The sequence below is a fragment of the Calliopsis andreniformis genome, chromosome 9 (assembly GCF_051401765.1).
Source record: "Calliopsis andreniformis isolate RMS-2024a chromosome 9, iyCalAndr_principal, whole genome shotgun sequence".
Taxonomy (NCBI): domain Eukaryota; kingdom Metazoa; phylum Arthropoda; class Insecta; order Hymenoptera; family Andrenidae; genus Calliopsis; species Calliopsis andreniformis.
In genome coordinates this window covers 5,706,762-5,734,598 of record NC_135070.1, presented here as the reverse complement: position 1 = coordinate 5,734,598, position 27,837 = coordinate 5,706,762, and the positions used below count along the sequence as shown (strand labels likewise).

At 37.4% G+C, this 27,837-nt stretch overlaps 2 protein-coding genes and 1 long non-coding RNA gene across 5 annotated transcripts; 1 reads left to right on the top strand and 2 right to left on the bottom strand.

Moving 5' to 3' along the window:
* Positions 1-395: 395 nt before the first annotated feature.
* Positions 396-5,201, bottom strand: LOC143183014 (uncharacterized). 2 transcript variants are annotated; one of them, XM_076384384.1, is made up of 5 exons: positions 3,377-5,201; positions 2,083-2,285; positions 1,475-1,822; positions 679-759; positions 396-593 (listed from the first exon to the last, which is right to left on the bottom strand). In XM_076384384.1, exons 1-5 carry the CDS (start codon positions 5,070-5,072, stop codon positions 396-398), a joined length of 2,526 nt encoding a protein of 841 aa, XP_076240499.1. In that variant the 5' UTR covers positions 5,073-5,201. The 2 variants fall into 2 exon arrangements, 1 of the variants encoding a protein (XP_076240499.1); XR_013002549.1 differs by having other exon boundaries at positions 527-593; positions 679-965.
* A 2,142-nt stretch (positions 5,202-7,343) lies between these two features.
* LOC143183015 (uncharacterized) lies at positions 7,344-20,401 on the bottom strand. 2 transcript variants are annotated; one of them, XM_076384386.1, is made up of 4 exons: positions 20,129-20,401; positions 19,906-20,048; positions 16,149-16,360; positions 7,344-7,401 (listed from the first exon to the last, which is right to left on the bottom strand). In XM_076384386.1, exons 1-4 carry the CDS (start codon positions 20,399-20,401, stop codon positions 7,361-7,363), a joined length of 669 nt encoding a protein of 222 aa, XP_076240501.1. In that variant the 3' UTR covers positions 7,344-7,360. The 2 variants fall into 2 exon arrangements, with proteins under 2 accessions (XP_076240501.1, XP_076240500.1); XM_076384385.1 differs by lacking the exon at positions 7,344-7,401 and adding an exon at positions 12,816-12,902.
* A 433-nt stretch (positions 20,402-20,834) lies between these two features.
* LOC143183323 (uncharacterized) lies at positions 20,835-26,984 on the top strand. The gene is made up of 4 exons (XR_013002582.1): positions 20,835-21,024; positions 26,687-26,775; positions 26,856-26,906; positions 26,972-26,984. It is a non-coding gene; the product is annotated as an uncharacterized LOC143183323 (long non-coding RNA).
* Positions 26,985-27,837: the final 853 nt, after the last annotated feature.

Genomic DNA, 27,837 nt, shown 5'->3' with positions numbered 1-27,837 from the left:
TTTTACGTAAGTCAAGAGACTCTCATAACATACAAGGCGTTCGTGCAAATACTAGCTAGCGTTTATCTCATTAATAGTAACAAAGTACATAGTATTAAAAAAATTAAACATCGCCTTCGTTAACGCAAAAATTGATAAACACTATTATATTAACCATTAATTTTAGTGTAAAACTGTTTTTTCTTTCATTCTATTTCAAGTAGCTACCATTTCAGAAAAAAACACTGACTAATAATTGCCTGGACATCCTCTATTTTTTTCACTGTTTGTCCCAACATACTTGTCCTCGCGAACGGGTCAGTCCATCAAATGTGCGATTACGTTTTAAGGCCAACATGCGCTGTCGTTTATCCTCGCGCAAACAATTCAGCAAAAAGTTTGATGCGAGGGTTCGTCTACAAGTCGACATCCTCCTGTTTCGCTTTGGGCGCGATTTTCTCCGTGCTTCGTGTCCTCTTTATGCTTGTGTGAACGTCTGCAATTTCAACTGGTGGAGGACCCGCTGCGGAGGATCCATCCTCCTCGGCGACCGCGAAACCGATTGTTGTACCGATCTTGTGGGTTGCTTGCCTGAACGAGTCCGATAGCATCACCTAATATACAGATCGTAAGGATTAGTTGTGAAAAATTGAGTGACACTCTGAGGACTTTTTTATTATATTTCGTAATCCATCTTACCTGTACTACGTTGATGCACATAGACGTGAGGGACAGGCCGAACACCAGGTATACTATCGAACACATCATGTATATGGGATGCTAAATCAATCAATCAATCAATCTGTTAATTTCCGCGTGTCAATTCTGTCATTGGATGATTCTTTTTTTTTTTTTTTTTTTTTAATTTTGCTAAGATAAAAATACGTGCAACTGTGCTGAGTGAGACTTATGCGAAAAGCACGCACAAAATAGTGTATATACGATGATGTACGTATTAGTTTTTGAGGGGTTTCAAAGCTTACCATCTGAACGCCACCGTGAAAAAAGGAAGCAAGAAAATAAGTTAATACGTATGACTCGTAATGTCGCTAGCGGGGATAACGAGAGACGCCTAAAGCAAAACGCTAATCGCAAATAAAAGGCGAAGAAAATTCGCTTTAATTTAAAATCTACTGCTCTTGCAATGTTACTTGATCTAATCTCTACAAGCTGAGTTAGGCATTATGCAATTTCTTTCGAGTTAATATTAAGTCATTTTTAATAGAATATTTCATCCGAATAATAATTATTTACTATCTATGACGGTCAATTTATTTCAATAATTTATTATCATTTATCAGAATAACTCAAATAAAAATTCATTTGTCATTCTTATTTGTCAATGAAATGTTGCCCATCTCTGTCTACAATTGATGTATGCCTTTGAGTCATTCAGAAAACTTGATTACGAAAAAGGGACCAATTTGATCCGATATAGTAAATGAGAAAAATTTAATTGAAACATGACATAGTGTAATTGGGAGAGAATGATCACCTTTGGCACGTAATCGCCGAAGCCGATAGTGCTCATGGAGATGAAGACGAAGTAGAAGCTCTCGAAGAAGCCCCAGTCTTCCGAAAAGCAGAACAAAGTGGCTCCTATGAAAATGTAACCGAGGAGGATGAAGATGGCCACCGAGATGGGCAGATTGAATTCATCGTCGACAGCAAATGTCGACATCGCAGGCGTTCCAGGCGTGTCAGGAACGTTCCCATCCAAATTAAGTACCGGCTGAGATTGCTGTGCTTGCTTCTGCATCTCCTCGATGTCCTCAGGATTGATTTGCGATGGCCTCTTAAATGTGGCGAAGTCGTAAACCAGCTGCACGCCCTTCATCACTTCCTGGTGATTAAAATTGCATTTTCTTATCCGATTGTGGTTTTTAATATAGAGAGTATAATAAAATTCTGTCGATTATTTTCTCAAGAGGAATCAACACTGATACAAAAAGGAGAACTTATTGGAATTATAACGTGAAACATTATGCTCATCTAAGGATTAAATTATCCTTGGTAATAGGATAACGTTGATCCTAATGCACTACACCCGCTATAATATTAATACCACAGCAGCTCAAGACTAAATAACTAAACCTGTGTTACCTGAACTGGTACAGTACGACGAACTTTCCGACAGCTTCCTGTGTAGTAAAGTCTCCTCACGAATGCCCAGAGGAACTTTATACCACGCGTGAATAATTTACCGAAATCGGCCAGTATTATCAGAAACATTGGGATACCGAAGATGGCGTAGACGATGGTGATGGCCCTTCCGGTATTGGTGCTGGGCGAAATGTGACCGTAACCTGAAACAGTGTAAGCGTTTCTCAATGAGTGCACTTTGGATTCAACGAACCGTGCATCGTTGAGGTCGACGATTCCTACAGGTTTGAGTGCATTACATTTTCTACGGTGTAAAAATAAACGTAGAGAAGCTAAGTATACGGCAGTAGTCCGTCTAAATTTAGCTGTTTTAGTGGCATAATTTGGCGGTTGTTTAGTCGTAAAGCAGTCACGTTAGAATAGCGGAATGCAGGTGACGAGATGTGATTGTCAACGAAAACGAGAGCTCTTCAAATTGGAATTCTGAATAGATACATTATTTTTACTAGCAACAGTATTCTGATGGTTACTGATTGAAGTAAGAATTTTGGTTTACACTCGTAGAATAAAATATTTTTGCATGCCCAGATTTGTTTCTGAACATAGACACATATTTTTATCTAGAGAATTATAATATTTCTAGGTAGTTGAAAATTTCTAACATTTTTCAGGTTTGAGTATTAAGTACAGCACCAGTGAAATACAAGTATACTTAACACAAGTACACACACAAGCTTACAAATAATTAAAAAAAAATTGGGTAGATCATGTAACCTTCAGAAATTAGACAATATTATACAAAGTGATAGGCTATAGATGGGGTTAAATTTTATGGGCTGTTTCCAAACGTCAAAATAATACATCAATATATTTGCTAATTATAAGTATTCAAAAAGTGATAAAATCCGTCTGTGAAACTCAGCTACACCAAAGTTCAAACACAATTTTGCTATTCTTAATTTTCGTCTTATTTTGAGGTCTAGAATCACCCCTTCAACTTCCTTCCACCTATAGCTGAACACCTGGTGTGTGTAATTATCATTCAACTCCAATCTTATCGTTCTAATTCCGTTGATATCTAAAAATTGCCTACTCCAAAGAAACATAAGCCTTCAGAATTTCCCAACGCGTGCGCATTCAGTTTTGATATCAGTACCATGAAGCTCCGCATCAGTAGAACCATCTTTCGTTAGAAAATCAATACGAAACTCGTAAAATGCTTTTACAGTACGGTCTTCTGCGTTATTTTCTTCCCTCCCTAAAGCAACCACCTTGTCACCGTGAGAATCCTCACCAATAGTGGTGACGACAGTCAGACAGTAGAGAACAGCGTTCAGGAAGCTCCAGCTCCTCTGGCCACTGTACGTCTGTACGCCAGCTTCATGGGCAGTGTGCAGTTGCTCTTCAAACTCCATCAATTTCCGCCGCGCCATGCTCTTCCAGTCCTCCTCTTTCATATTGTGACTGTAATCCCACAGACTGTCCAGGAAGTCTCTTTTCACCCTCTTGACGCCACATTTATAGAAGCTCTCGAAGGCTCCCTCGGTGAAGCGGAAGACGAAGGCGCCTAGGCCGCAGTAGATTATCACGAGCAACAGTCCAGACAAGCAGCGATTCCTGAGGTTCCTCATGATCTGCGCTTCCCTTGGATTCTGCGCTACGAAGGCCTTGAACTCGGCGACTACATCTTTGAGCGCCCTCAGGAAGTCCAAGAAAGTGACCTTTTGGAGTTGTTCAATTTCCTCGAATTTGGTCTCTAGGGTCTGGGGTGGTTTAGAGTCCTCCGTTTGCTCGTCTGACTCCTTCTCCTTCTTCCTGCGGAAGAAAGGCAGCCAGGAGAACCATGACCTCTTTTCATCAGTCTTCTGCAACTCCTCCAGGGATTTGGCAACACGTTCCTCTTCTACTTCCGTTAAAGGCACACTGAACTTTCTGTGTCTTAGGGTTGTCTCTTCCTGCGCATCTTCATAAGCGTCTGGAGTCTCTGGATCCAGAATACTCTGCTCCCTCTTCAGGTACTCTCTCTGAGCCTTGGCGAAGTCTTGGATCAGGCTCTCGTTGCTCAGAGGAATTATTTGTTTCTTCACGTCGGATGACGATCGTTTCATGACCTCTTCCGTTCGTTTAGGGAAAGACTCGCTCTTCTTCATCTTCTGGTCCTCGTCAGTGTCATCCGTTTGACTGTACACCTTGGAGCGTCTTCTCTCTGGCCTTGGCTGATCCTCAGCCTCCTCAAGTCTCTGTTTACTCGACCTCTTTTCTCGCGGAGGTCTCTCGACCACATCTTTCTTCGCCTCAGGGTCGCCGCTGGTCGCTTTCTTCGAACTCGGCTTCTTCACTCTAATTTTACTCCCCTCGGGCGACTTGGTCCTCCTCGAATGCTTGTCAATCTTCTCATCCATGTCACTCGAGTCAGTTGACTGGCTAGGCTTCTCCACTCGCTCCCTCGACTTCTTCTTCAATCGCCTCTCCACTTTCCTGGGTTCCGACTGCTCGGCGTCGGCGTCAATCTCTTTCGACCTCGACAGGGAATCCTGATATTTCTCTTTCGCAGCCTCGCCGTTTCTCGAGGCTTCCCTCGCGAAGCCCGCCTCATCCGCCTTAGCCATCAGCTCCTTCCTTACCGACGCAAACTCCTCAGCGTCATTCTCACGTGCTGGCACGTTGCTCGGGGTGGCAGCCTTCTCACCGTTACTGCTCCTCCTCTTCAGCTCCTCCAGGTTCGCCGAGCTTCTTCTTTCCTTCTTCGCCTGTTGTCGCTTCTTCTCTTCATCTCTCTGCTGCTCTTCCTGCGCCACTCTCTTCAGTCGCTCCTCCTCCTCCACGCGCTCCGCGTCCTCCACCATCTTCTCCATTCTGGCGCGCCTCGCCTCCTCCTCCTCATCGTCGCTCGTCTCCACCAGCTGGTTCCTCGAGGACGGATCCGGCGTCTTCTCGCGCCTCTTCGCCGCTGCCTTTCGCCGTCTGTGCACCGTATAGCTGTCCTCCATCGCGGACAGACAATCGACGGCGTCGATTAGAACTCGGACGAGCGAACTGCGCGAGGGACACGTTGGAGAACGCCACCGCTCGCGAACGATTGCTCGCTCTCCTGGCCCCGGTGCAGAGGTACACCGGGACAGAAATAAAACAGAGGCTGCTCCCACCACCAGTGGCGGCTCAGCTTCGCCGCTACCAGCGAAACTCTGGATGACTTTGCCGCAGCGGGTATCGAGCGAGGGCGCCGCGCGAATCGCGCGCAACCGACCGACAACGGCGCTCGGCGTCGCGGTGCCGCGCCTGCAGCTGCCGCAACACGCTGTACGCCTGAGCTTGTTTCGCGAGACACTCGCGGTGCATCCTGCAATTGGCCTTAACTGTGCCAATAAATATGAAAATGGTCTAAGACAGTAATTTAAGAAAGTCGAATTTATTACTTATTTTGTAATTTAGATCAATTTAACAGCGAATAGATGGCGAATTTAATTTTTTCGTATGTTTCACTTAGACCACTTTCACATTTGGTGGCATAGCTCATGAATTATTCCGTGGAGATTTTTTAGAGTAAGGTAAATGTCTCAATAATCGAACACTTGGAATATCGAATGTCCCAATGGACAATCTAGAAATTCATGATCTAACCCTGGAATTGTGTCCTAATAGTTGAACATACTATTTTATAATACTATCGGATCTCTTTTATGCTTCCTGTTTTATGTTTTAATTTTAAGAATTAAGTATCTCAAAAATTATTTTATAGGTAAGGTAGTAAAATGTTATATTCAGCACAGCTGTGACTACAAATAACAGTACGCAATAATTTCTTTATGAACGAAATCATTTTCAGAGGAATTGTTTACGGGATGATTGGATATGTTTTGTTTTTTATTAGGTACATTGGAATTTAAAATTAAAATTGAATAAAATTAGCGTTAATGTTTAAGTACTGAGTCATTTATCTTTATGTGTTTGGTGCAGCATTATTTCCATTGTTCCTGTGAAAGTGGATCAACAGAAGGGTGGATTTTATACGGTTCATTCGCTTAAAATTTAGAGTCGAATAAAATTCTTTACAGAAAGTGATCCAGGTGATTTTTTCTGGACCTTCTACGATAATTGTTTTTAGGGAGGGTTGAGAATAACTCAGAAATTCGTTTAAAAAGTGAAAATGTAAAGGAAAAGCATCAAAGTTGGGCTTTAAATTCGTTTTTTATATATAACTTTTTAATTAATCAAGACAAAATTTACTTTTCAATGGTGAAGATTCGTCCATCAGATGCCTAAAAACTAACATTGCTAAAAAATAATTAACGTAGCCTCATTATTGACCCTTCCTTTCTCCCCGTTTCTCATTGCCTTTTACTTTCTTTCGTTCGTTATCGTTTTTTCCAGTTTTAGTTCAATTAAGCTAGGATATTTTCACAAACTACCCCATATAAGTAGGTCTGAGGAACGTGTCCCTCTTTCGCTATGACGTCGACACAGAATATGGAGAGCTGCATTCACTTTTAGAATGCTGAAGTCATACAGAAATTTTGAAAAATATTTATGCTGGTGAAACCACGATTTTCTAAGAGAGTAGATCTATATCTGACTGTGTTCTACAGTAGATGCGACTGGAATATGTGATCCGAGTCCCTGAAAGATATAAATGTCAGCTTGTGCACTCAGCTCAAAAATGTTGCCCACTACCACAACAAATGCAAAGCTTTAAGAAACGTTGTCTAGCTTAACGATGGTTACAAGAGTCTTATAGCTTCAAGCAGGCTTCAAGTCTCAAGAAGTCCTAGATGGTCATCCTCTTAAACAATAACTAAACTCAGCACGGCTTAACACTTGCTTTGTGTACACGTTGCATACAATATGTACATGACCAGAATCTCGTAATATGCATAATTGCACCATGTATGGTGTTTTCGAAATAATATGTACGTAGAATGAGAAACGATACATTCTTGTGAATAAGTTATAAAATTTGTATTTTATCTGTTTTATTTCTGCGATCTTTGAATTTTTTGTGCATGAATAGTTGAACAGATTTATGATTGAATGTCATCTCGTACATTCGTATTGTTCACAATTTTTTTGGAGCCTAATTTTACTTGATCCCACGCGAGGAAATGAGGGATATTATTTTTCGTCACGTTTGTTCTTTGTTTTTTAAGTCCTCATTCATCTTCCAGTTGTTTGGTGTATGCTCTCCTCACAGTTTTTGGCTGCAGCCCAGATGAATTTTTATCGCGTCGAACACCCCCTGCTCTTCCGCCAGTAATTTTGTCATTTTACTTGTCGTGGACATTTATAGCGGGGGTGAACCGCAAAAGAAGCTTTCGTTGTGACCTGGAATTATTTTCGAATGTCAATTTTTCTGTGAAGAGGAAATTGCTTTCCCATCATGGACTATTTTTTAACTTTATACTGTATTCTTTCGATCGTTCCACGTAAGCATCACTTTGTTGAATATGTATGTATCGTTGGAAACGGGCTTCATAAATTTATTATCGGATGCCTTCAGCAAAGGTACCCGCATTTTTCGACTGACAACACATTTCTCGTATTGTTCCTCATACATGAAATCGTTTCATCCTTCATGCATAAAATTTCCAGCTCTCCTGGTGCTTTCTCACCTTTCATTTCCATTTACTCGTTTTACTTGGCATTCTTTTTTCTGTCTTGCGGTTTCAATCATAACGTACCTTTTATCACTTCAGCAGCGTTAAAAATATTGCATTGCACTTTTCTATTCGCAAATTCGCAGAATGGATTTCATTCTAAATTCTAATTTCCTTTCGAGTTTCTATCACGACTACTTGTTTCGTTGAGAAGCTATCAGGATTTAATGCAATTTTCCTGTTCCATTGATTACGCGCATCTAGTTCTTCTAGTGTTAAGGGGCGGACACCACCCTGAAGTGTCAATAAATAAGGAACACTTTTAGAAATTTGTTCAGAGGTCACTAGTAGATAAAAACTTTAATCCTTTTGGGATAATACAAACGTTGGTATCAGTTTTATTTTTTAATCTTTTAAAAATAAAAATGTTACAAAATAGCGGAGTTATTCGGTATTCTCTTTGGGTAGAACATCGATCGTTGGTCGTCGCACTAAACAAAGGCTGGGAGGTTTGAAATAAAAAACTTTTATAGATTCATAAACCAGAAACTATTCTCTACAATATAGCGTAGAATTTTCTTAATATCTCAATTATTTATTTTTCATAGATAATTAAAGTTGATTTTTTGGAATAAAAATCATTGTTTTTCCTTCAAAATGCTACCATTTCTACAATTATTCAAATTCTTTAAAAATCGTATGCTGTATTTTAGACATTAGTTTTTGGTTTATGAGTGCACAAAAGTTTTTTATTTCAAATGTCCCAATTCTTGCCAACTGCAACGGCCAGCAATCAATGTTCTACCTGCAGAGGTTTTAGGTACAGCGAATCACGTCGCCATTTTGTACCATTTTCACGTTTAAAAAATTAGAAAATAAAGTTGAAACTTACATTTGTACGTTTTAAAAAAGATTACACTTTTCGTTCAACAATTACCTACAAAAAAATTCCCAAACTTTATATATTTTTTGACGCGTTAGAGTGGTTGACCCCCGTAAGTGAACTATAATATACAGCATTTTCTCGCTATAGACTCGCGAGTTTGGAGTGATAAACGAGTTTATAAAATGTAAGGAGTACATATCTAAAAACAACCTCTTTCGTCTCATCATAAACAGTAGTGCGAAAATATAAAAGCATAATTAAAAAAGTGGTGGGAACAGTAGTAAGAAGTGGGGTCTTATACTATGCAGAGTGGAATCTCGGGGTAATCAACTGAATAATAATCAGAGTGGGGGAGCCATCAGGCCTCGGGACTGGGGGCGTGTTTATGGGTCAGTTTCTCGGTGTCACTCGCGCTGCACTGTGATACGGCTCGTTTGTATTTTGGTTTAATTAACACATTTATAGAAGTTTATTACACATTATATGGAGGTCAAGGAAACTTGAGGGATAATTTCTGAGGTTAATTCCATTATATTCTTATTATTTTTTTGTATTAAAACGTGCGAAAATGTGCAAATCTTAAATAGTGGAATATTATCTTCATACTTCTGATTCAATATTTCTAATAATTTTGTGAAACCGATATCACTTTCTCAAATTATAACGATGATTTGTAAGCTTTTAGCGGACTGTGAATATTTTAGTAAAGTGATAATAAAGTGTTAAAAAATACTTACAAGTGTTAAAAATAAAATATAAAGTGTCCTTTAATATCAGAAGTGATAAAGTTACTGAAGAAAAGTGAACGTAAAATTTTTCAAGTGAAAGAAGATTGAAGTGACTTTTCTTCAAGGATTCCTTGAACTGGTAGCGTATGCAGACTTATGTGAAGTTTAAGATTCGCACGATACACGAAAATAAAGGTAACACGGGTGAGCATATTTTTGGAAAGCTCCCAAGTTCGTCGCGTTCTTGCACAGATCTTCAAAATAAAATGTCAAACTGTCGCCTCAGTCTCTTTGTGTTCTCTTTTAAATCGTCTGTGACTGATTACGTTGGCTTTTTGATTCGCATAGTAATTCATCATCTGGACCATTTGATAATCTGGGACGGATAGAAAACGATTTTAGAATGTTTGATTAATTACCTTGTGAAAAGTAGACCAATTACTATTAAGAGTGTTTAATACAAAATGATTTCCTTTTTATAAAGAATTTTAAAAACTATCTTATACTCTGGTAAAACGAGGATTAAATTCGCACAATCTAGAATTTAATTAAGAGATTTCGATTCACTGACAATCAAATTAGAATTTACTTTGAAATAGAATATTGCAATTCGCTTGTATTTGAAATAAAATAACACAGTGTGACAAAGACCCATTGAGTATCATTATGAAATAAATTCATATTATAGTGTTGTATTCATTAATCAATTTTGTGTAACATCTACTTTAAACTTGAATTCGTTTGTTCCATTTGTTTTGTAACAATTTAAAGTCATTTAAAATAATTTCCACGGCAATCTTTATAAGATCGTTGTTAAAATTGTGTTTCAAATATTATTGTTTAGAGTAACAAGAAGTCTTTTTAAAATCAGGGAAATGGAAATTACGAGTTCAAGGAGATGCTCTCGAAAATATATTTTAACAAATTGATGCGACGTTCGTCGAAAGAATTTGTTCATCAAGATAATGGGAGATTGTTCGTTAACTGTGTCACGTCGACACGGACGATGAACGTTGAGAAAACGACGATAGATATTCGAGGATTCGTTACAGAAGGGATTACGCGAGAGGATGGTTCGGTTGTGACTGAATTAAATTGCCTATCAGCCCGTGAATCTTCGTCCTCCGTTTCACGTTGTTTCCCACTTTCGTCTCCACCACGGAAGCGATTGTACAGAAACTGCGAAAGACAAGATTTCAAAATTTGTTCGAAATTCTCGTTAACTAGGTCACTTCTTAAAGTAGAACATCTCAATTTTCGAATAATTAAAGAAGCATTGATTTATTTTATATATAATATAGGTCACAAGTAAACTCGAAACCGAACTCTCGGATTACTACATAAAATAAGAAACAAAGAGAATTCATGTTGTTGTGAAGTGTTTTACACCATTGTTCTAGGAACTGAGGAACGTGTAAGTGCAATTTAGATAACGTTAAATCTTCTCAAAGAATTTCAAAACAGTTATTCGCTTTTAGTAGTTAAATTAAAATCCTTTCTTCAAATAAATGAAGAAATAAATGTCCCATTTGCGAGTTGCACGAGAAACCCCGTGGAGAAGCTGTTTAATTTCAGCGAAACAGCACGTCCTTCTCACGAGTTGCGAGCGACTCGAATTTATGTTCGGAGTATCCTTAAACGAAGGATGATAAATGTTCGAAGAAAGATTTGAGAATCGTGCCGATTTCGAAAACGGTGGCGCCTTCCTGCTCTTCTTTTTCGTTGCGTAATGAATACTCGAAATAGTACGCGTGGGCACATTTTGTCGACATTAGAAACTCGCGTGTATGCATGGGAATGTACAAGTATATCCTCGTGGGCAAACAAAAGCGACCAAAATGCATTTATGTATGCAAAGTAGTTTAGAACAATTAGTTCGAACTATATAGAGTGGCACAGAAATATGTGGTCCTTCTTTAGTAAGTATTCTATTCTTCTTAAGATTAAAAGAATAAAAAAAGACGTACGCAGGTTTGAAAACGTTCTTTTCAAGATATAAACACTTTGTGATCACCTATTTCGGTGTCATCCTCTAGATAAATTCACTACGATGGAAAAATAAAGTAAGGAAAGAGATTATAATACTCTGCAAGTAAGAACTCATGGGATCCAAATTTATCTATTTATCTTCATAGATATTCGACTATGTACAATTGGGAGCAGGAAGAATTGAATCTAGAAAGTATGTAGGTCTTGTTGACTAGAATACAAAATTTCGAGGAAGTGTCATTTATGGATTGTGAATTAACGTGATACGTGTAGAATTTGTGCAATGATATTTTCTGTAAGAAAAAGTGTTTAGCAGGTGAAGTAGAATTTAACTATGTTATATCAGATTATTCTGATGTTAGGCTCAGATTAGTTTCATCTTCGTTTTGTTACCTATTTATACCTACATATCTGCCTATTTAGCTATGCATAGGTATATCTCTCTACTTGTCTGCCCATGCATTTACTTACCTACTTATTCACCTATTTACATATCTATCTATGTATCTATCTATCTATCTATCTTTCTATGTATCTATGTATCTATCTATCTATCTATCTATCTATCTATCTTTCTATGTATCTATCTATCTATCTACCTGTCTACTTATTTATCTGTGTATTTATCCATCGAATTATCCTTCCATTTATTAAATTATCTATTAAGCTATCTACTCACCCACCATTTGATCTATGAACTTATCTATCTACCAACCTTGAAGTCATCTATTGATTCATCTACTTAACCACCAACATACCCCTGTATCTAGCTTAGCGTCTGTAATCTTCCTTAATTACAATTTCACGATAATATAATGAAATATGTTGAAATAATCCGCACACCTGTCAACGACTAATGACAGAGGACCAGATTGCCGAAACGGGGTCGCGTATTATTAATTTCAGCTTGCAGTTGCATACATCGTACATATCCCATATTCGTTTAGGATATTAAAGATTTCCATGCCTTCAACACTTTGATCATTCGTTTGGCACGGCACCACTTGCGATATATTGATTATTTCCATCTGATGCTGCACAGTGGGAAACGTTTAAAAAAAAATATACATCCATAGTCTCGTGAATTTTGTCAGATCAATCTCTGCGATCAAATGAATTTTCATTTTCGCGTTTTCTACAACTCAATCGTTGCGTTATTAGAAGACGTGTTTTTTAAATCCCAAACTAAACACAGTGAATTTTAACTCAGCCACTTAGTATCGCTTTTTATCTCAATAAATTATATTTGACATTTCTATGCATAAAGTCTACTTCACTCACGCACTCCAGTTCATCGATTCCTCTTACAGATAATCGCATTAAATGTTTCACAAGTATCCCACGCGAAACGCTCTCAACAAAGGATGATACATGTGCAACTATAGAAGCAGAAAGCTACACTGTGCAACATTTCCAATTTATTTCCTTCGAAGCTTTATCTACCAAATCTTCAGTGAGTTCGCGTGTGCCAAAGTGCCAATCTAGGGGCCGAGGTATGTTGAATTATATTTCTTTAAGACTAGAACTATCAGTGTGGTCAAAATGACGGGTACGATTATATTTTACATACATCTTATTTTTTACAAACGTTACTTTTGTCAGTTACCTGAGTAAAATTACAGGAACCTGTAAATAAACATTATTCCTATAAATTATAAAGTTCTTCAGAAACCTGTCATTTTAATAGGCGGTTAAAAATAGATATACATTAACCTAGGTAGCTCAAGTGTTAAGTATCGATCTGCCACAGGTTTCCCAGCGGTGCGTAAATCAATTTAATAGCATCGAAAACAAGTGCAACTCGCGGAAGGGAGGCTGTATCAGGGTAACGGGTCGAGGATGCAAAGAGGAGCGAAAAAGGATAATCGTCATTTTATCGAGTCGCGATATGTAGGTCAGGATCGCTGTGTCGAAGGATTTTCCGCCATGGAGAATGAGAAAAATCCTCTCGCGAACGTTGTAACGTTCCTTCATACGCGGACACGAGGGTGCTTGACACGCCTCTTTTTCGAGAGAACATTTGTTCTGTTTACGAATTTCTAGACACACCCTGTCCCATGAATTATGCGACTGTTCGTGATTTTAGGCCTCCAATTCGCGTGGTCGTTGTCGTAAATCAATTTCTTGGCTTCCCTGTGAATTCACATCGTCATGGTTTTAATGGGAACGCGTCGCGATTGTATCGTGTTACTGGATGAGCAAAGATAAGGAGAGTAGGTCATTTTGAAGAAAGAGGACTTCCTCCTTGCTATCGAAGCTCGAAGGATAACGAAGTAATTTCTGGGGTTAAATAGGTATTTTGAGAGTGGTTGTAGATATCTATGTCTGTGGATATCTGTAGATAGAATTTTTATTTTCAGTGGAAGAAAATTTAATTAAAAAGAGTTTGCCCTTAAAAAAAAGAATTGATGAAATACATGTCCATAACCCAGAATTGATATTTTGAAATTTCTAACATTGAAAGTAAAAATATGTGACTTATAATATATAATAATTATATGGTTATAGTATTGGTAATTCAATTTGTTAATGGAAATATTCTTTTATAAAATCAAAGATGAAATATAGGTCATAATGAATCATAGTAACGTCTAACTGAAGAGCTTGCAGAAAAAGAAAGCCATCTTTCTGAGACTAATTAAATTAATGAGGCTAGTTAAATTAATGACGATATTTTGTCTTATCAGAAATCAGAACGAAAAAAGTGAGAATATGGAAGTCTAAGAAATGAGGATAGCTTGCACAACGACCAAGATGGTAAAATAAATATTGGAAAATTTTTTATTAAATGTCTGCATGTGAAATTAATATTCATTGCATGTAGCGTAAAATTTCTTTATCTTCATTTAAAAACACCAGCTTCCATTGAATATTAATATCCCTTGAGCACTGTCAGGATTTATGTGACCTAGATGTTAATTCGATTAAATTCTTCTAAGTCCTACACTAAATAAACTAAATTCTAAGATACTAAAATCTTTCAATATATCAAAAATTCCATTAACGATTCAAAGAACTCTTTGCTATACAAAAGCTACTATTCCCGAAACCACCTCTGAAACACGAACTTATGTAACAGTTCTCATAAAATTAGTTGAGTCACCCTGTCCACGTGATCCCAGAATCATCATTATATCTTCGAAAGAGAGTCACTTTTTATCCAGCTAGTTTTTATTTTTTCGATTCCTCGCATTAAACGCAGTCATGATCCAAAAATACACTTCAGCTGTAATCCTGTGGGATTCGTCGCAGAGATCGCGTAAGATTGCTTCTCTGAATGCTCGGAAATCTAGAGATAAAAGCGTCCAGAGAAGAAGCTACAAGAAAAAGAAGTCGCTCGTAGAAGTGACTAATCCCAGATTATTAATGAGGCTTGTCTCGCGACGTCTTCCATCCATGGACCCAGTTCCCTGATCCATTTGACTCGATAAAAGCAACGACGACGCGAAATCGGTGCAACGAAGATCAACAAATAAACGGAACAATATTCCCGTGTTTCAACGCGAAATCGATTAGCGGCTATGATGGTGGCCGTTGCAAGGTAAACAAACGGACGAGGTTTTGCGAAGATGACGATAAATGAATCGGTGAATCACGCGATCACACGCGCCTTTTATACCTGCTATAAACCAAGGCCTGAAGCACCCTCCACCCGCGTTCTTTTTTTTCGTCGTCTCGCTGCAAACGCGTTTGCCCACAGTTTTTGTGACTTAATGACGAACGGTCTGATAGAGAGCTCTGACGTCAGATTTTGTAAAAAAATATAAGCGAAAAATATTATGATGAGGGTAGCAGAGAGGTTTGACACCCCAGTCCTTTTCCAAGTGGAAGTGTTTGTTAATTTTAGCTTGGCAAACACAGGGTCACTTTTGACCCGTCTGTTTGTGTAAGCTTATGCACAGGTTAGTCAATTTTTATAGTGATATATTTTTATGAAGTTTCTGGATATCGTATGTATCTGTCTTATCATTGGATTGTTTTCGTTATTTATGCATTATGTAGATATGAACAGCGTACGATGCGTTTGTCATACGGCTGGTGAAAAGTTCTACGTAAGGAAGCTATAGTTCCATCAAGTTCAAGCAGAAGATATTTCTTGTAGCTTTGAGAAAAGAATCAAACAGCAATTATGCAGTGTTCAATAAACAGTGTCAAAAATTTTAGGGGTATGATTTTACATGCCAAACCCGAACGAAAATTAAGAATGATGAAATTGTTTTTGACATTTTATTTCGGAGTTATTAATTTACAAAAAAAAAAATTTCAGAGTTATTAATATTAAAGAGATGCGTAGAATGTGCATGAATGTGTCTGAGACTTAGTAGGACTTATTCTACTGACGTCGCTGCGTTTAACCTGACAGACAGTAGAATAAGTACGCGCAGGCAGTAGAATAAGCCCTAAACGAGACACAGTAAATCTGAAATGAAACAATTCTGAACAGACACGATTCTATTATTTTTTATTTTTGCCTTTCTTTAAGATATAGAATGATCCTCTAAAATTTTTAATACTTTTTATCGAACACATGTACACATAATAACAATCAGAAAGTATTTAAACCGTGTACACTGTTCGATTGCATTTGCCTTGAAGCTTGACTGTAATTTTGAATGTTTTATAACAAGATTTCAATTTACATACAATTCACCAACTTTTAATAATAATTTCAATCATAAATATTCAAATTTAAAAAATTTTTTAAGTTTTTTTAATTCTCTTTAGGAGTTCGATTTCTTAAAGTAAACTCGCTTGTTTTTTCACAGTTTTAATACTTTTAATCATCTAAACGCTTATAGGCGCACGTAGCAATAAAAAACTAGACCACACAGCGTGTCGCTGACGCTTGAAAAATTGTGTAACCAAACTCACCTATAGTAGTAAAAATGGTGCCGCAGTAGAATACAGCGTTCCAAAAAGTCCACACCTTCTGCCCGCGATCCGTAGCGCCACGCTTGTAGAACTCGTACAGATGTTCCTCGTACTTCATCAACTCGTTTCTCGCCTGTCCATTCCATAGCTCCGAATTCCTGGCGAGCAGTTCATCGTTCCAAAGTTCTCTAATTATTGTCAGCGTCTTGTTCCTGCGCAAAAGGTACATTCGATCACCCGTTTCGTAATGACTGTATCCTATTTCTTTTTCTTTTTCTTCCGTTTGGCTATAAGCAAATTCTGCAGCTTTCAATTTGAGAGGAAATGGAAAAAGCATCCATGTTGACAAGGCAATTTTCCCAGGACGATACGATAAAAGCTATGAGACAGAGTTGTGATCAGAGCATCCTGTCTTTTCATCTCGCTTCTTTCGCTCTACTTATTAACGAAGAGGAACTACAGAGTAGGTTTCTTTCGCGTGTTGATTTGACCCCGGTCCACGTGACTGCACAGAGCACCTTGAATTATTAGTAGGATCGACAAATCGACTGAGTAATCGTGAATTCATGTAGACAGAAAGCCTTGATGTCTGTAATAGAGGCATCATTGGATCTTGATGCTAGGCGAGGCATATCAACGTCGAACAGTTCCTAATTGTCCGTGTGCGTTCATTATTCAGAAGCAGCAGAGAATCAGCGACTTAAGCGAATTTATTGCTTGTTGAGATTGTTTGGTACTCTGCAAAATCTGGAATTCTATAGGATAGTCCTCGAGGGAATGTTTTCACCTGGAGCGGCATTTGTTGAGCGATATCTGAGATTCAAGATGAGGAACTTTGCATGTTTTATGCAATTTTTAAATATTATCTATGATACGTCTGAAGATATTTTAGACAAAGAAGTTTCTCTTGTACTTGTAACCAGTTTAAAGAAAATAATTTTGAGAAAAATGTGGTATAAATTTCTCAATCTAAAAAGAAAATATAATTAAGGACCTATGATAGAAATATTGTTCTTAGTTATTCTTATTACATATTGTGAAAAAAGAAAACTGAATTCTAAGTAAAACTCATTATCCAATTTCAAGCAAAAATTTTCAACCTTGAAATATTTGCATAATCTGCGATATTATGCCAGTGATTAACAGTTCTCTCTGCGGTTTCATTCAATTAACAATGCGTGTCTGGGCTTTTAACACGCATGCTAAAGAAGTTTACAGATTTAAGGGCAAAGGAAAAAGTGTATAGAGATTATGGTCGCATTCACTGCCAAGGTGAGTAGTTAAACCATGCACCCTTAGTTTTATCGAGTCACTCACGCCAGAGGTAATTTTTGCGACCTACGAAGCCCGCGAGTTCTAGAGACTACCTGACCTTCGTCTTGAGGTCGATCGATCCTGTGAAGAAGAAATTGTGGGAAAATCGATCAGTATTTGAATGAAGAAATCGTTGCTTATACCGCGACAGTGAAACGAGTCAAGGAAATCGTCGACATTAGCATCGATTTGCTTTCTTTGACTCTCACCTTGTGGAATTATGTTGTTAACTAAATAGTTTTAACACTTTTATCACTAAAATTCAGTCCCCTTATTTTTCCGTATTTTAAAACGTTATTCTAAATTCGATTGTAATTATTAGCACAACGGTACTTCATAATTGTGTGTTAACAAATAAAACGAGGATAAGTTATTTATAACTGCAAAAAGATGAAGCACAAAGCTCAAAGGGAAACTCAAAGTACCAGGCATCAAAGGGTTCTGTTAAACATTATAAAAGCTTCAAAGGCAAGTGTACGTCTGAAGTTCTAAATGCAAGAAGTAAAAGTCGCCTATAAATACTGGCTTTGCAGTTTTTATCTCATATGCATTAACATGCGCCTACCTCTATTAAAACCATATTATCAGAATCCCGATATTTTCTTGAATATTCATTGATAGTGTTTTAATGTTGAATATTGTGTCAGTGTAAAACTCTATCACCACAATTCTAGGTACCTTTGCGTGGCATGCAATTGTAATATCGTCAGATCAGGTTCCAAGCTAGTTAACGATTGGAGGCTATCCCTATATGTTATCCAGTACTTATGATCGTGCTAGTCTCTGATCTAGTTGATCTAAATTGATAAAAAATATTTACTTCGATGTTATTTTGAAACTGATCATTGTAAAAGTGATATTTGTAAATTAATAGTAAGAAAAATTGTGTACTCATTGAGTAAGAAAAATTTCAGTGCAATAAAAACTCCTATCGAAATTTTAACAATTTGGTTTAATTACGATTGAATAAAATTTCGCATTGTTGTAACAACAAAAGAGCTATACAGGGATTAGCAATAGCCATTTGACAATTTGTTGGCGATAAAAGAGTAGAGTTAAACATATTATTCCGAGCTCAATGCACGTTTTAAATGTGCGTTCGATTGCCCCACATTTTCTTCCAGCACTGTCGATTTGTCGTTTCATGAAGCGACCGATATAACGTTCTACAGCATTACACTTGTGCACGTGCCCTAAACTCATTTTCCTTGGTACGAAGGACAAAAATATCAACACGCAAAAACGCGGGATATCCTGCCGCTTCAAGTTGGAGGGATAAACTAATAATCTTGAAGTCAAGAGAGATAGAATTACATGTGGAGTGGTGAACGCGGAGTATTCGCCACTTTGAAGCGCAAACAATAATCCGCGGGCTTCGTGAATTGTTCTTGCGTGCCCGTGGGAACGTAGAATGAATAGCTTGTATGATTAATTTTGCATTGTATTCTTTTTCTGTGACATATACGTGTTATTTCAATTAAGAAGGGTCAATCTGTCGTTACTGTAGGACAATTTATTTATCATTGTAAGATTGTACAGCATTTTGTGAGATCTAAATTTTGAGAATAAATGTTTTCGTAAGAAGAAGATTTTTAATTTGTAATCAGATAAAGGAAAATGAAAATTATTTTTTAATTGGAACTCAGAAAACTCTTTTTAATATATTGTTTGTGACACACTTATGATATTGCGAGAAAAATTTCATTCTTATGTTTGATTCTCGTCGCGAAGGGAGATAGTCTCATTTGCATAAAACTTTGGTCATAAAGGAAGTTGAAATGACTAACTGCAGCTTCAATAAGAGCTTCCAAATGTCTTTCCATGTGAAATATCTAAGTAATAATAAAAAAATAAATGAATAAAGTCTATCATATTTGCATGATTATCTTGTAATTTGGAAACGAAGCTAAATAGAACACATGAATGAATTGTGTCTTATGTACACAAACTTCGTCGCTTACTACCATTCTGTAATTAATCTTCCAGTAGGTAAACTAGAGTATATAGATCCATACACGATTTGTTAAAGGAATAAGAATATTTAACCATACTCAAGAATCAAATCAGATAACAGAGCTAAATAAATGAATCTACGTACAGTATTTTCTCGTTACGAACTCCTCTGTTATTCTTATTCCTCTTTTTGTTTCGAATATAATATACCTATATAAATTTTATAACATAATCTTCCCCTTATTCTTTCAATTCGACACATGTATTGTTTTCCCATAACTATATCCTATTAAAAGAGCATCTCTCATATTCTGCTGGTCCTTTGTTCATAACAAGTAAATACTGTACATCATAGCCCGAAAGATCTTTAAACATCCAACTCACTCGTCAGCAAACAGTTAGCCATACAAATCCATTTTCAAATTTTCCAAAATTCTCAAAAATCCCAATCAATCGTCCCCCCAATCCATTCAACTAAACGACCACCCACCTCTCCTTACGTATGTTGAAGTGCACGACGTCCTCGTTCGTTCCTTCGATCGTGACGAAGATCATCGCGCCCCCAATACTGTACAAAAGCACGATAACAAATAAGAAAATGTGCGTGAACCATCGTTTGCTCCAGGAACTGACCTATACACAAGACACGGTACCGATCAGTAGTGCTCTCATATATGTACTGTGTTTATTAATTTATATCTCTTTCAGCGGACCTTCTCGTACAGCCATAAGGCGCACTTCTCCCCGACGCTCAGACCGGACTTGGTCAGGTCTTTGATGCCCTTAAACTGACTGAAAACGAACTCGCTGGCCCTGTTCGAGTAGAGCATCTGCGGCTGGCCGGACACTGGCGTCATGGGTATGGGAGTCTGCCCATACGGGGTGGGCACGTACGCCATACCTGCTGAGGGGAAGTATTGCCCTGGCAATGGGAGCTGAATCTTCGGCCTGGGAGGCTGTTTTCGAGAACCTGGCGAGTGCGACATCTTGCTGGGATCTTCGTTGACGATCAGACTGGAAAATCGTGTGTACCTCAGCTACGACGGAGGAGTCGACTACGACTCGATTCTATACTCGTCACCGATGGGTACTATCACAAGGTATCACTATTTTTGTGCTTTTACAGTAAATCCTTCGTAAAGGATTCCGTAGATGCGAGTCTTTCTTCACTACTTCACCACAGATTTATAATCGTTTTAATATACCACTAAAGTAGATTGATATCAAATTGTATAGCGTTGCGTGTATATCTTTGTGCTTCCAGCGGAACTGTGGCTCGAGAGGATCCCCTGTTCGCTTCCTTGTTTCGACGGCCCGATCCAGTCGATTTTGCGAATACATATAAATAGATGGCATAGGCGAGCAGTTTGGCGGATCCTAACTAAAATCCCACGCGGAGTTTGTCACGGGAACCGGGTCGTCAAGCAATCGGTCACGCTTCACGGATTTGTAGCGGGATATTCCAATGTGTTCCGTGCTCCTCTCAAACTGTGCTCAATTTATCATCCCGCTGTCGCGCGACAGCAAATTGGTATTCTGTCCAAAAATTGATCCTCCTGACGGAAGTCCTTATTCAAATGGGAATCGAATGTCTCCTGCACTGTGGAAGGTAAGAAAACAGTGTCTTCTGGCGCTGTAACTTAATGCACTGAGAATAAAGTGAAATGAAAAGACAACTGGATCGTTCCTGAAGAAGAAATCACGTGTACCAGAGGATCGCGAGTGGATTACTGATATTGATCGTTCGATCTCACGATCTCGAACTTGTTCCCAAGATTTCCGATTTCGGATCCCTCTAAAATTATTCCCGTGACATCTGCCAGTTGAACGACCTCGGATTCATCTTAGCGATAAATAGAGCAACTGTCCGCGAACGTCTAGACAGATTTAGGCGGCAGGTATTTGAATATTCTGAGTGGCGGGAGGCCCGTGAACGTCAGTGATGAAAATTAAGTATCCCGAAGGGAATATAAGGAACGCAATAATTAAGCTAGACGAAAGTGCCATAGAACCGTGGACATTTCAGGTCTGCTCGAATTCCAAGTTCGATCATAAAATAAAATCTCTCAAAAACTTCCTGTTTCAGAGTCACTCATAAATAAAGTCTCGGTTTTTCCCTTAACGATACAACTGGGTGCTCCTAGAGGACTTGCTTCTCCGTTTCCACTGAAAAGTTTTCTGAAATCGATTGGTGAACCTCGCTACACCTGACTAGCCAGACTCTTCTTCAGTGCGTTCTTTTCGTACTTTCAATAATTAATTCATAGATTACCAAGTCGTTACCATAATTCCAGTTGAGATTCTTCGCGTTTCATCTTGCTGCTAGATTCTTGGAGAGTGTCCACTGTCGATCAGCCCTGCCGACGATTAATTACGACCATTACAATTCTGATTACAGTCTGATTCGATTGATCTCACGAGGGGTCATCGGTGAAACGCTGTGCGACGCGACGTGTCCCGCAGTGACTCTGTCCCTTCCCCTGTCACACGCAGAACAGTTCCATTAAACCCTTCATGGACGTTACCAAATTCTCATCCCTATTCCTTCGCGTCTGGATCGAAGGAACCGCGGGCCTCGTTCGTCATGTGATTCTGATCGAGAAAGGGATCACGTCACTCGTGACCTGCTCGGTCTTCTGCATCGTCCACGTCTAAACCACCGCTTCCTCACAGCAGGACGATCATCTTCGAGATTCGACGGGCAAACGAAGCTTCGATAACTCGCGACACTGGGGCAACCATCACATTAACAACTGACTTCGAAGGATTCGATGGGAACTCGAGTCCCTTTTGTAGGAATATTTGTGCGTGAGGACTTTCTTGCTCATGCAGAGAGCTTTTCCGCAATGGATGTTACACTATTTGGAACGTAGTTTTGTGGCGTTTGGTTCTTGAGTTGTTGTGCACTGATTTGTTGGTTGAAAGGCTCTTTGAATAGTTGTACCTCTCTCTTTCTGCTGGTGTCAGGAGGAGGGTAGTATTGCACATGCCTCTCTGAAACCTCTGGCGGCGGCGTCGCGACGCCAACTGACTGAGCTAGACTGGTGCCGGGCGTCGAGGCGTTTTGAAACGGGCGCTACGTTTTGCAGGGCCGTATGGGACGCGTCGAAATTCCAGGAATTTCGTGAAATCTGAGTATGGACTATGCAAAAGGTAGAGATGACGAAAAGTATTGTTGGATTTGAAATGTTACTGAAAACCAATTCAATATTAACACGTTCACTGTTTTGTGACACTTATGTGAGTCAAGACAATTTTAATAATGATTTTTTAAGATATTTTCAGTAGATTCTTCTTGAATTTCTGACAAAAGAATGTACAAATTTTGTTAGTGATATATTTTCTACGTTATCTTTTAGCTGAGATTTTTAATCATTTTAGGAGACCTGTATCATTTTCTCGAATTTTCAGTGGTCATTTTTAGTGGATTCTGAATGCGTTAAATTTGACACAGAGATCACTGAAAAATTAAGAAGGTAAACAGAAGTGTCACTTTCTGAACAGTAAAATTTGTGACGTTTATAAATATTGGTAAAACGGATACTTCAAACAGATTTCGACGTGCTCGTCAGATATAATACCTATTCAGTATGAGTGACCTACGGTAAAATTCCTCAACAAAAGAGATTCCACTCCGAAAAGGCAGAGTCCTCATTTCTGAGACAAAAACGAGGAAAAATAATTTCTACAAAGAGAATTCGAAAGTAGAGAAATTCTTATTGCAGGAAATTTAAATCTTCCCCGAAAACCATCTAAAAGAGCCGTCACGATGATGCATAATATTCGGAATAGTTTTTCAATCTCAATATTCATCCCTTTCCTCCCAAAAAGAAATTAGGTCCGAAGTACCTCGCTATAGTTCACCCATTCATATCGATCGGACATACTTATGCAAGCTTCAAAAAAGGAAACTTCCCAATACAAACAAAAAAAAAAAAACAAAAAGCACTTACGGGTAGACGATAGACAATTTTAATTCCTATTCCGGCCAATGCTATTTTTTCACTTCTTTAGATATACTTTTTGAAATCAACTATTTATAATAGAACAGTCACAATTTTATTGAGAATAAATGACACCCACCTACAATTACATAAAAAATTGAGAATCTACAAAAAAAAAACGAACAAATTTTTTTTTGAAACTTCGTCTTTGTCAGCTCGTGTAGTATAATGAACAAATTAAAAAAAAAAAAGACAGAATACATTTTACATAGAAAATAACGAACTTTTCAAAACTATAACAATATAACAGTCGATTTTTGGAGTCTAGTAGTCTACCGTCTTACCTTAACTATAAAAACTATGTTATTTTAACGCAATATTATTGAAAAACGAGTTATTTCTAAGAATTACGAAGTATTTCAGTCACGACCGAGTCGCTTCTTGAGCTAGCATCCGGAAGTTAATGATCGTTGCCCCACTGAGTCGAGAGCCATGAAAGAAATGACAGATGTGTTTTGCAATAGTGTCCAGCGATACTATTCTAACAGCTACCTAGACAGGGCCTCCCACGCAGTGTCTTGCTTATTCAGGGATGACGATTGTCGCGGGAGATCATAGCGAGTCGTTTGCCAACAAGTGCAATCACATAAACGCATGCCAGCGGCAACGGATCGATTCGAAAGAAAGGACACGAGCATTCGATTTACTCCAAGTGAAATCAAAGGGTAGGTTGGTGGAAGAGAGTGGCGCAATTGTATCGTGGCAATTCGCGTCGCTTCTATACGGGGCCTCGATCGGCGTTATTGTTCGCCGCAGAGTGAAAGGGTTGTTTTCTAGATCACACTTTCAAAGGAAGGAAGAGGCTGCGGCCTGTAGAAAACAATTCGGTGACGCTGGTTATTTTTAGAAGCGAGAAAGGCACAGTGAGATAAAAATGTGACGTTTCGAGAGAGGTTTTCGAAAAAGGGGACAAGAGCTACTGGCTGAACGTTAGTCATATTCTTTTTATTAGAATTTCCTTCTTTTTCTCTCTTTCGTTAATCCTGTGGAGATTGCGGTATATCTGATAGATACAAAAATTTTATAATTATCTCGAAAGTTCCTTTAATGATCTTTTTGCTTATAGATTTTAAGAAGTCTGAAATTTTTTAGCATTTTGTAATTTAAATAAAGACATCGTGATATAAAAATGTATAGTGAACCGCAGTACGGTTGTTACTGATTATAGTTTCAAAATATCTTAGACTGTAAGGGAAACGCTTCTAATGTTAATTCATTAATTTATGGTCGGGACCTATTTTATTAGAAGTAAGACTGAATGGAAATGAAGATAACTCGAGAAAAGGAAATATGTTGAGTGGGCCACAGGTCACTTTCGAACTTAAATTAGATTATTTACTACTTTAATTAGATTTTCCTTTTTAAAAATATAGTAAATCACATTCATTAAGTAAGTTACACATCACTTGCTATCAACCCTAGTACTCATTACTAGTACAAATGAGAAAGCGACTTTTGGCCCATCGTATAGATAATACAGATAAAAACCGAAATTAAGCAGCCTTATTACAAGACAGTTTACCTACTAATTAACATTAATAAAGTGTGCGTCATGTAAGTTCGTATTTACTGAAATTTTGGAAACCTAAATAGCGAGTAAACGAGCAGAAGAAATTTAAGAGGAAGATGTGTAAAAAGTATTTTTTCAACTCAGTGAGATTGCATCTGATACTTCGCTACTATCCCGAAGTTTTGTCATTTCGTTGGAAACTTGGAACGAGTGGATAGCTCGTATTATACGCTCAAAAACACTTCGGTGTTCTAAAAACTAATTAAGTTTCGGAATTTGTTACAAAATTCCTGTAGTTTTAAAATTCGCGTCATTGGTGTGACATGCTTCAAAAGAAATCATGTATGTTGTCGCTTAAAAATTTTGAATATATTATGATCTCAAATTCAAAGTACATGAAGTGTTGTAAATAAATGTGTTACGAAAAATATTACTTTACTGTGATAATAAAACTGTATTTTATAATAATTAAAAATAAAAGTAAGAACACAATTCTTTTTTTTTTCCAGAAAAATTCAAATTTATAAAGATATTTTCGTTTGAAAAGAATCCTCATTTTTTCTTACTACTATAACACAATTTCGATAATATTTAGCTTAAAATAATTACCGAATTGACCGCCAAAATTGAATTCTACAGCCACATTACAAATCACAATACATTTCAAATATTCAAATCACAATATAAAGAAACACATTCAATAATCAATAACAAATAATAATTTTTTCTCAAAAATATTTTTAGTATAATTCCACTGTTAATCCTAGATCATGTCTATGTAATACTATTTTGATATATATATGGCATAAATATAATATTTCCAATAAAACAATTGTATATATAAAAAAGCTTGTTTTGTTCGAATAATGAAGGGTGTTTCAAAATTTTTGAGCGATACTGTAATGCACATACATGATTAAAACGTTTAAAAAAATGTTATCCTAACCCGTGTGTCTTTGAGAAACTATACAATACGAGAATGCTAAGAACGATGATATTTTTAAATAATATTAAAATTCGGTACTTGTGACTGACAGTGCGTTCAATAACGTCGGAAAATATTGAAGTAGTATAAATAGCGATTTGAAGGTTAACGTTACTTGTCATCAGACTTATTTTAAGGTTACTATGAAAGCTAAAATTATTAATCATAGATGGCTGCTGTTTCTTATTTTCTTCTGTTTCTTTTTTTAATTGGTAAGTTTGCTAAAAGTGATTACCGTTGAAAGGAGAAATGAGCAATTGCTAAAAGACTTTAGGATATTTTAATAGTACTCCTCAATAAGAAACTGTAAATGCATTTTATCGAGTTGCTGGAGATTGGCAGTTCTTGATGGAAGTTACGAGGCTTATTTCAACTTAACCGCATATCAACGACCATTTTTCCCGCTAATTATAAGCAGCGAATTTCGAGTATTTTTCGCCTCGAGAACGTAAACGGTTAAATCCCTCCATCTAGCGTCGAACCATTCACTTACAAATGAATATAAATTCTGAAATCGTATTTCCATGTTAACGATAATTTTAATCATGTACTACATATGTACATACAAAGATATACAATTTTTTCCACAATCATCCAGTATTTCCAATATATCGAAACCCTATTTTACCGACGGATATTCAATTAATGTTTACAAACAAACAAACCAAAGCATTGAGGTAATTACTATAAAAAAACCGAATTTCTATAAAAAATAATCGAAAACGATTCACAAGATGTTGAGAAGAAACTTGTCATTTTCTTTTAATCGCAGATGGCAGCTGAAGGAAATCAGCCAATAGGAGGCCTTCATGTAACGTGCATTTGCGTCATCAGGTCACCAGGTCAGCAGATCACCAGCTTGTATGATTTGAGGAATTCCTACCTCAACGCCGTCTATCGTAGGATGAGGAATCTCAGCTTACCACGGCGCCACTCTATAGAATAATACACTTTGGTAGCTTTGCGACGGGGGGGGGGGGGTTAGAACCACGGTTACACTCTCGCTAATTACACAAAGTTCACAAAAGTTTGTATAATGAATAAAGAATGTAATTAGGTATCTTCTGTGAGGTTAGGCGGGATCTTGCAATTTGCAGTTCACATCTGACAGCAGGCAGGAGTTAAGAGAATATTTGGATTCCACACTATGAAATTTCATCATATCTTTTAAAATATAGCACATTTTAAATATGTTTCGACGGAAAATGGTTGCACCTTATGTAAATATATAGGCGATCGAGAAAATGAATAACTTAATGCTGAATACCTATCTATTCTTACATCTAAACAAAATACGCAGACATTAGTTCAGACACAACCAATCCAGGTCGCACTGTAAAGGGGTTGCTGTATTGAAGACCCACAGAGTGATAGATGAAATCAATATTCTATCGATCTCCCTTTACAAAAATCTTCTATCTATAATAAGTAGGTCATTGTAGTAAGTCAAAGACTTAAAAAAGAATGGCACACAAGTGTAACAATTAGAAATATTAATTAGATCCATTTTCTCTTGATTTCTTCATTCGGTGATTACATAGGTAACCATCGGTAATCGGTATAGACTGATTGAGTAGATTGAGTAAATTGTAACAGTTTAGATAAAAAAATGAGATTTACAACATAGGATATTCATCCTATGTTTCTAATCCTTCGAATTAAAATCATTTTTAAAAGCAATTTTTGTAAGAAATGTAATACATTTTAAATTTCACATGTTAATAAGTAAACTTAAATCAAAAGGAATTTTCAACTTTTGTACAAAATTATTTCTTTACTAATACTTTTAATTTAAAGACACAAAAATATGGATAAGTACCACAATGGTACATTTTCCATGTTATATTCTCCATTTTCATGATAAATAGCTTGTTAAAAGGAATATTATTTAATTGAATAAAAATTAAAAATGCAATAGTATAC

Coding starts and splice junctions, on each gene's coding strand:
- LOC143183014 (XM_076384384.1), bottom strand. CDS start 5,072: ATGGAGGACAGCTATACGGTGCACAGACGGCGAAAGGCAGCGGCGAAG. Junction 2,286..3,376: donor GACTGTCGTCACCACTATTG/GTGAGGATTCTC, acceptor ACACTGTTTCAG/GTTACGGTCACATTTCGCCC. Junction 1,823..2,082: donor GTCGTACTGTACCAGTTCAG/GTAACACAGGTT, acceptor TTTAATCACCAG/GAAGTGATGAAGGGCGTGCA.
- LOC143183015 (XM_076384385.1), bottom strand. CDS start 20,401: ATGTCGCACTCGCCAGGTTCTCGAAAACAGCCTCCCAGGCCGAAGATT. Junction 20,049..20,128: donor CCTTATGGCTGTACGAGAAG/GTCCGCTGAAAG, acceptor TCTTGTGTATAG/GTCAGTTCCTGGAGCAAACG. Junction 16,361..19,905: donor TTCAACATACGTAAGGAGAG/GTGGGTGGTCGT, acceptor CCTTTTGCGCAG/GAACAAGACGCTGACAATAA.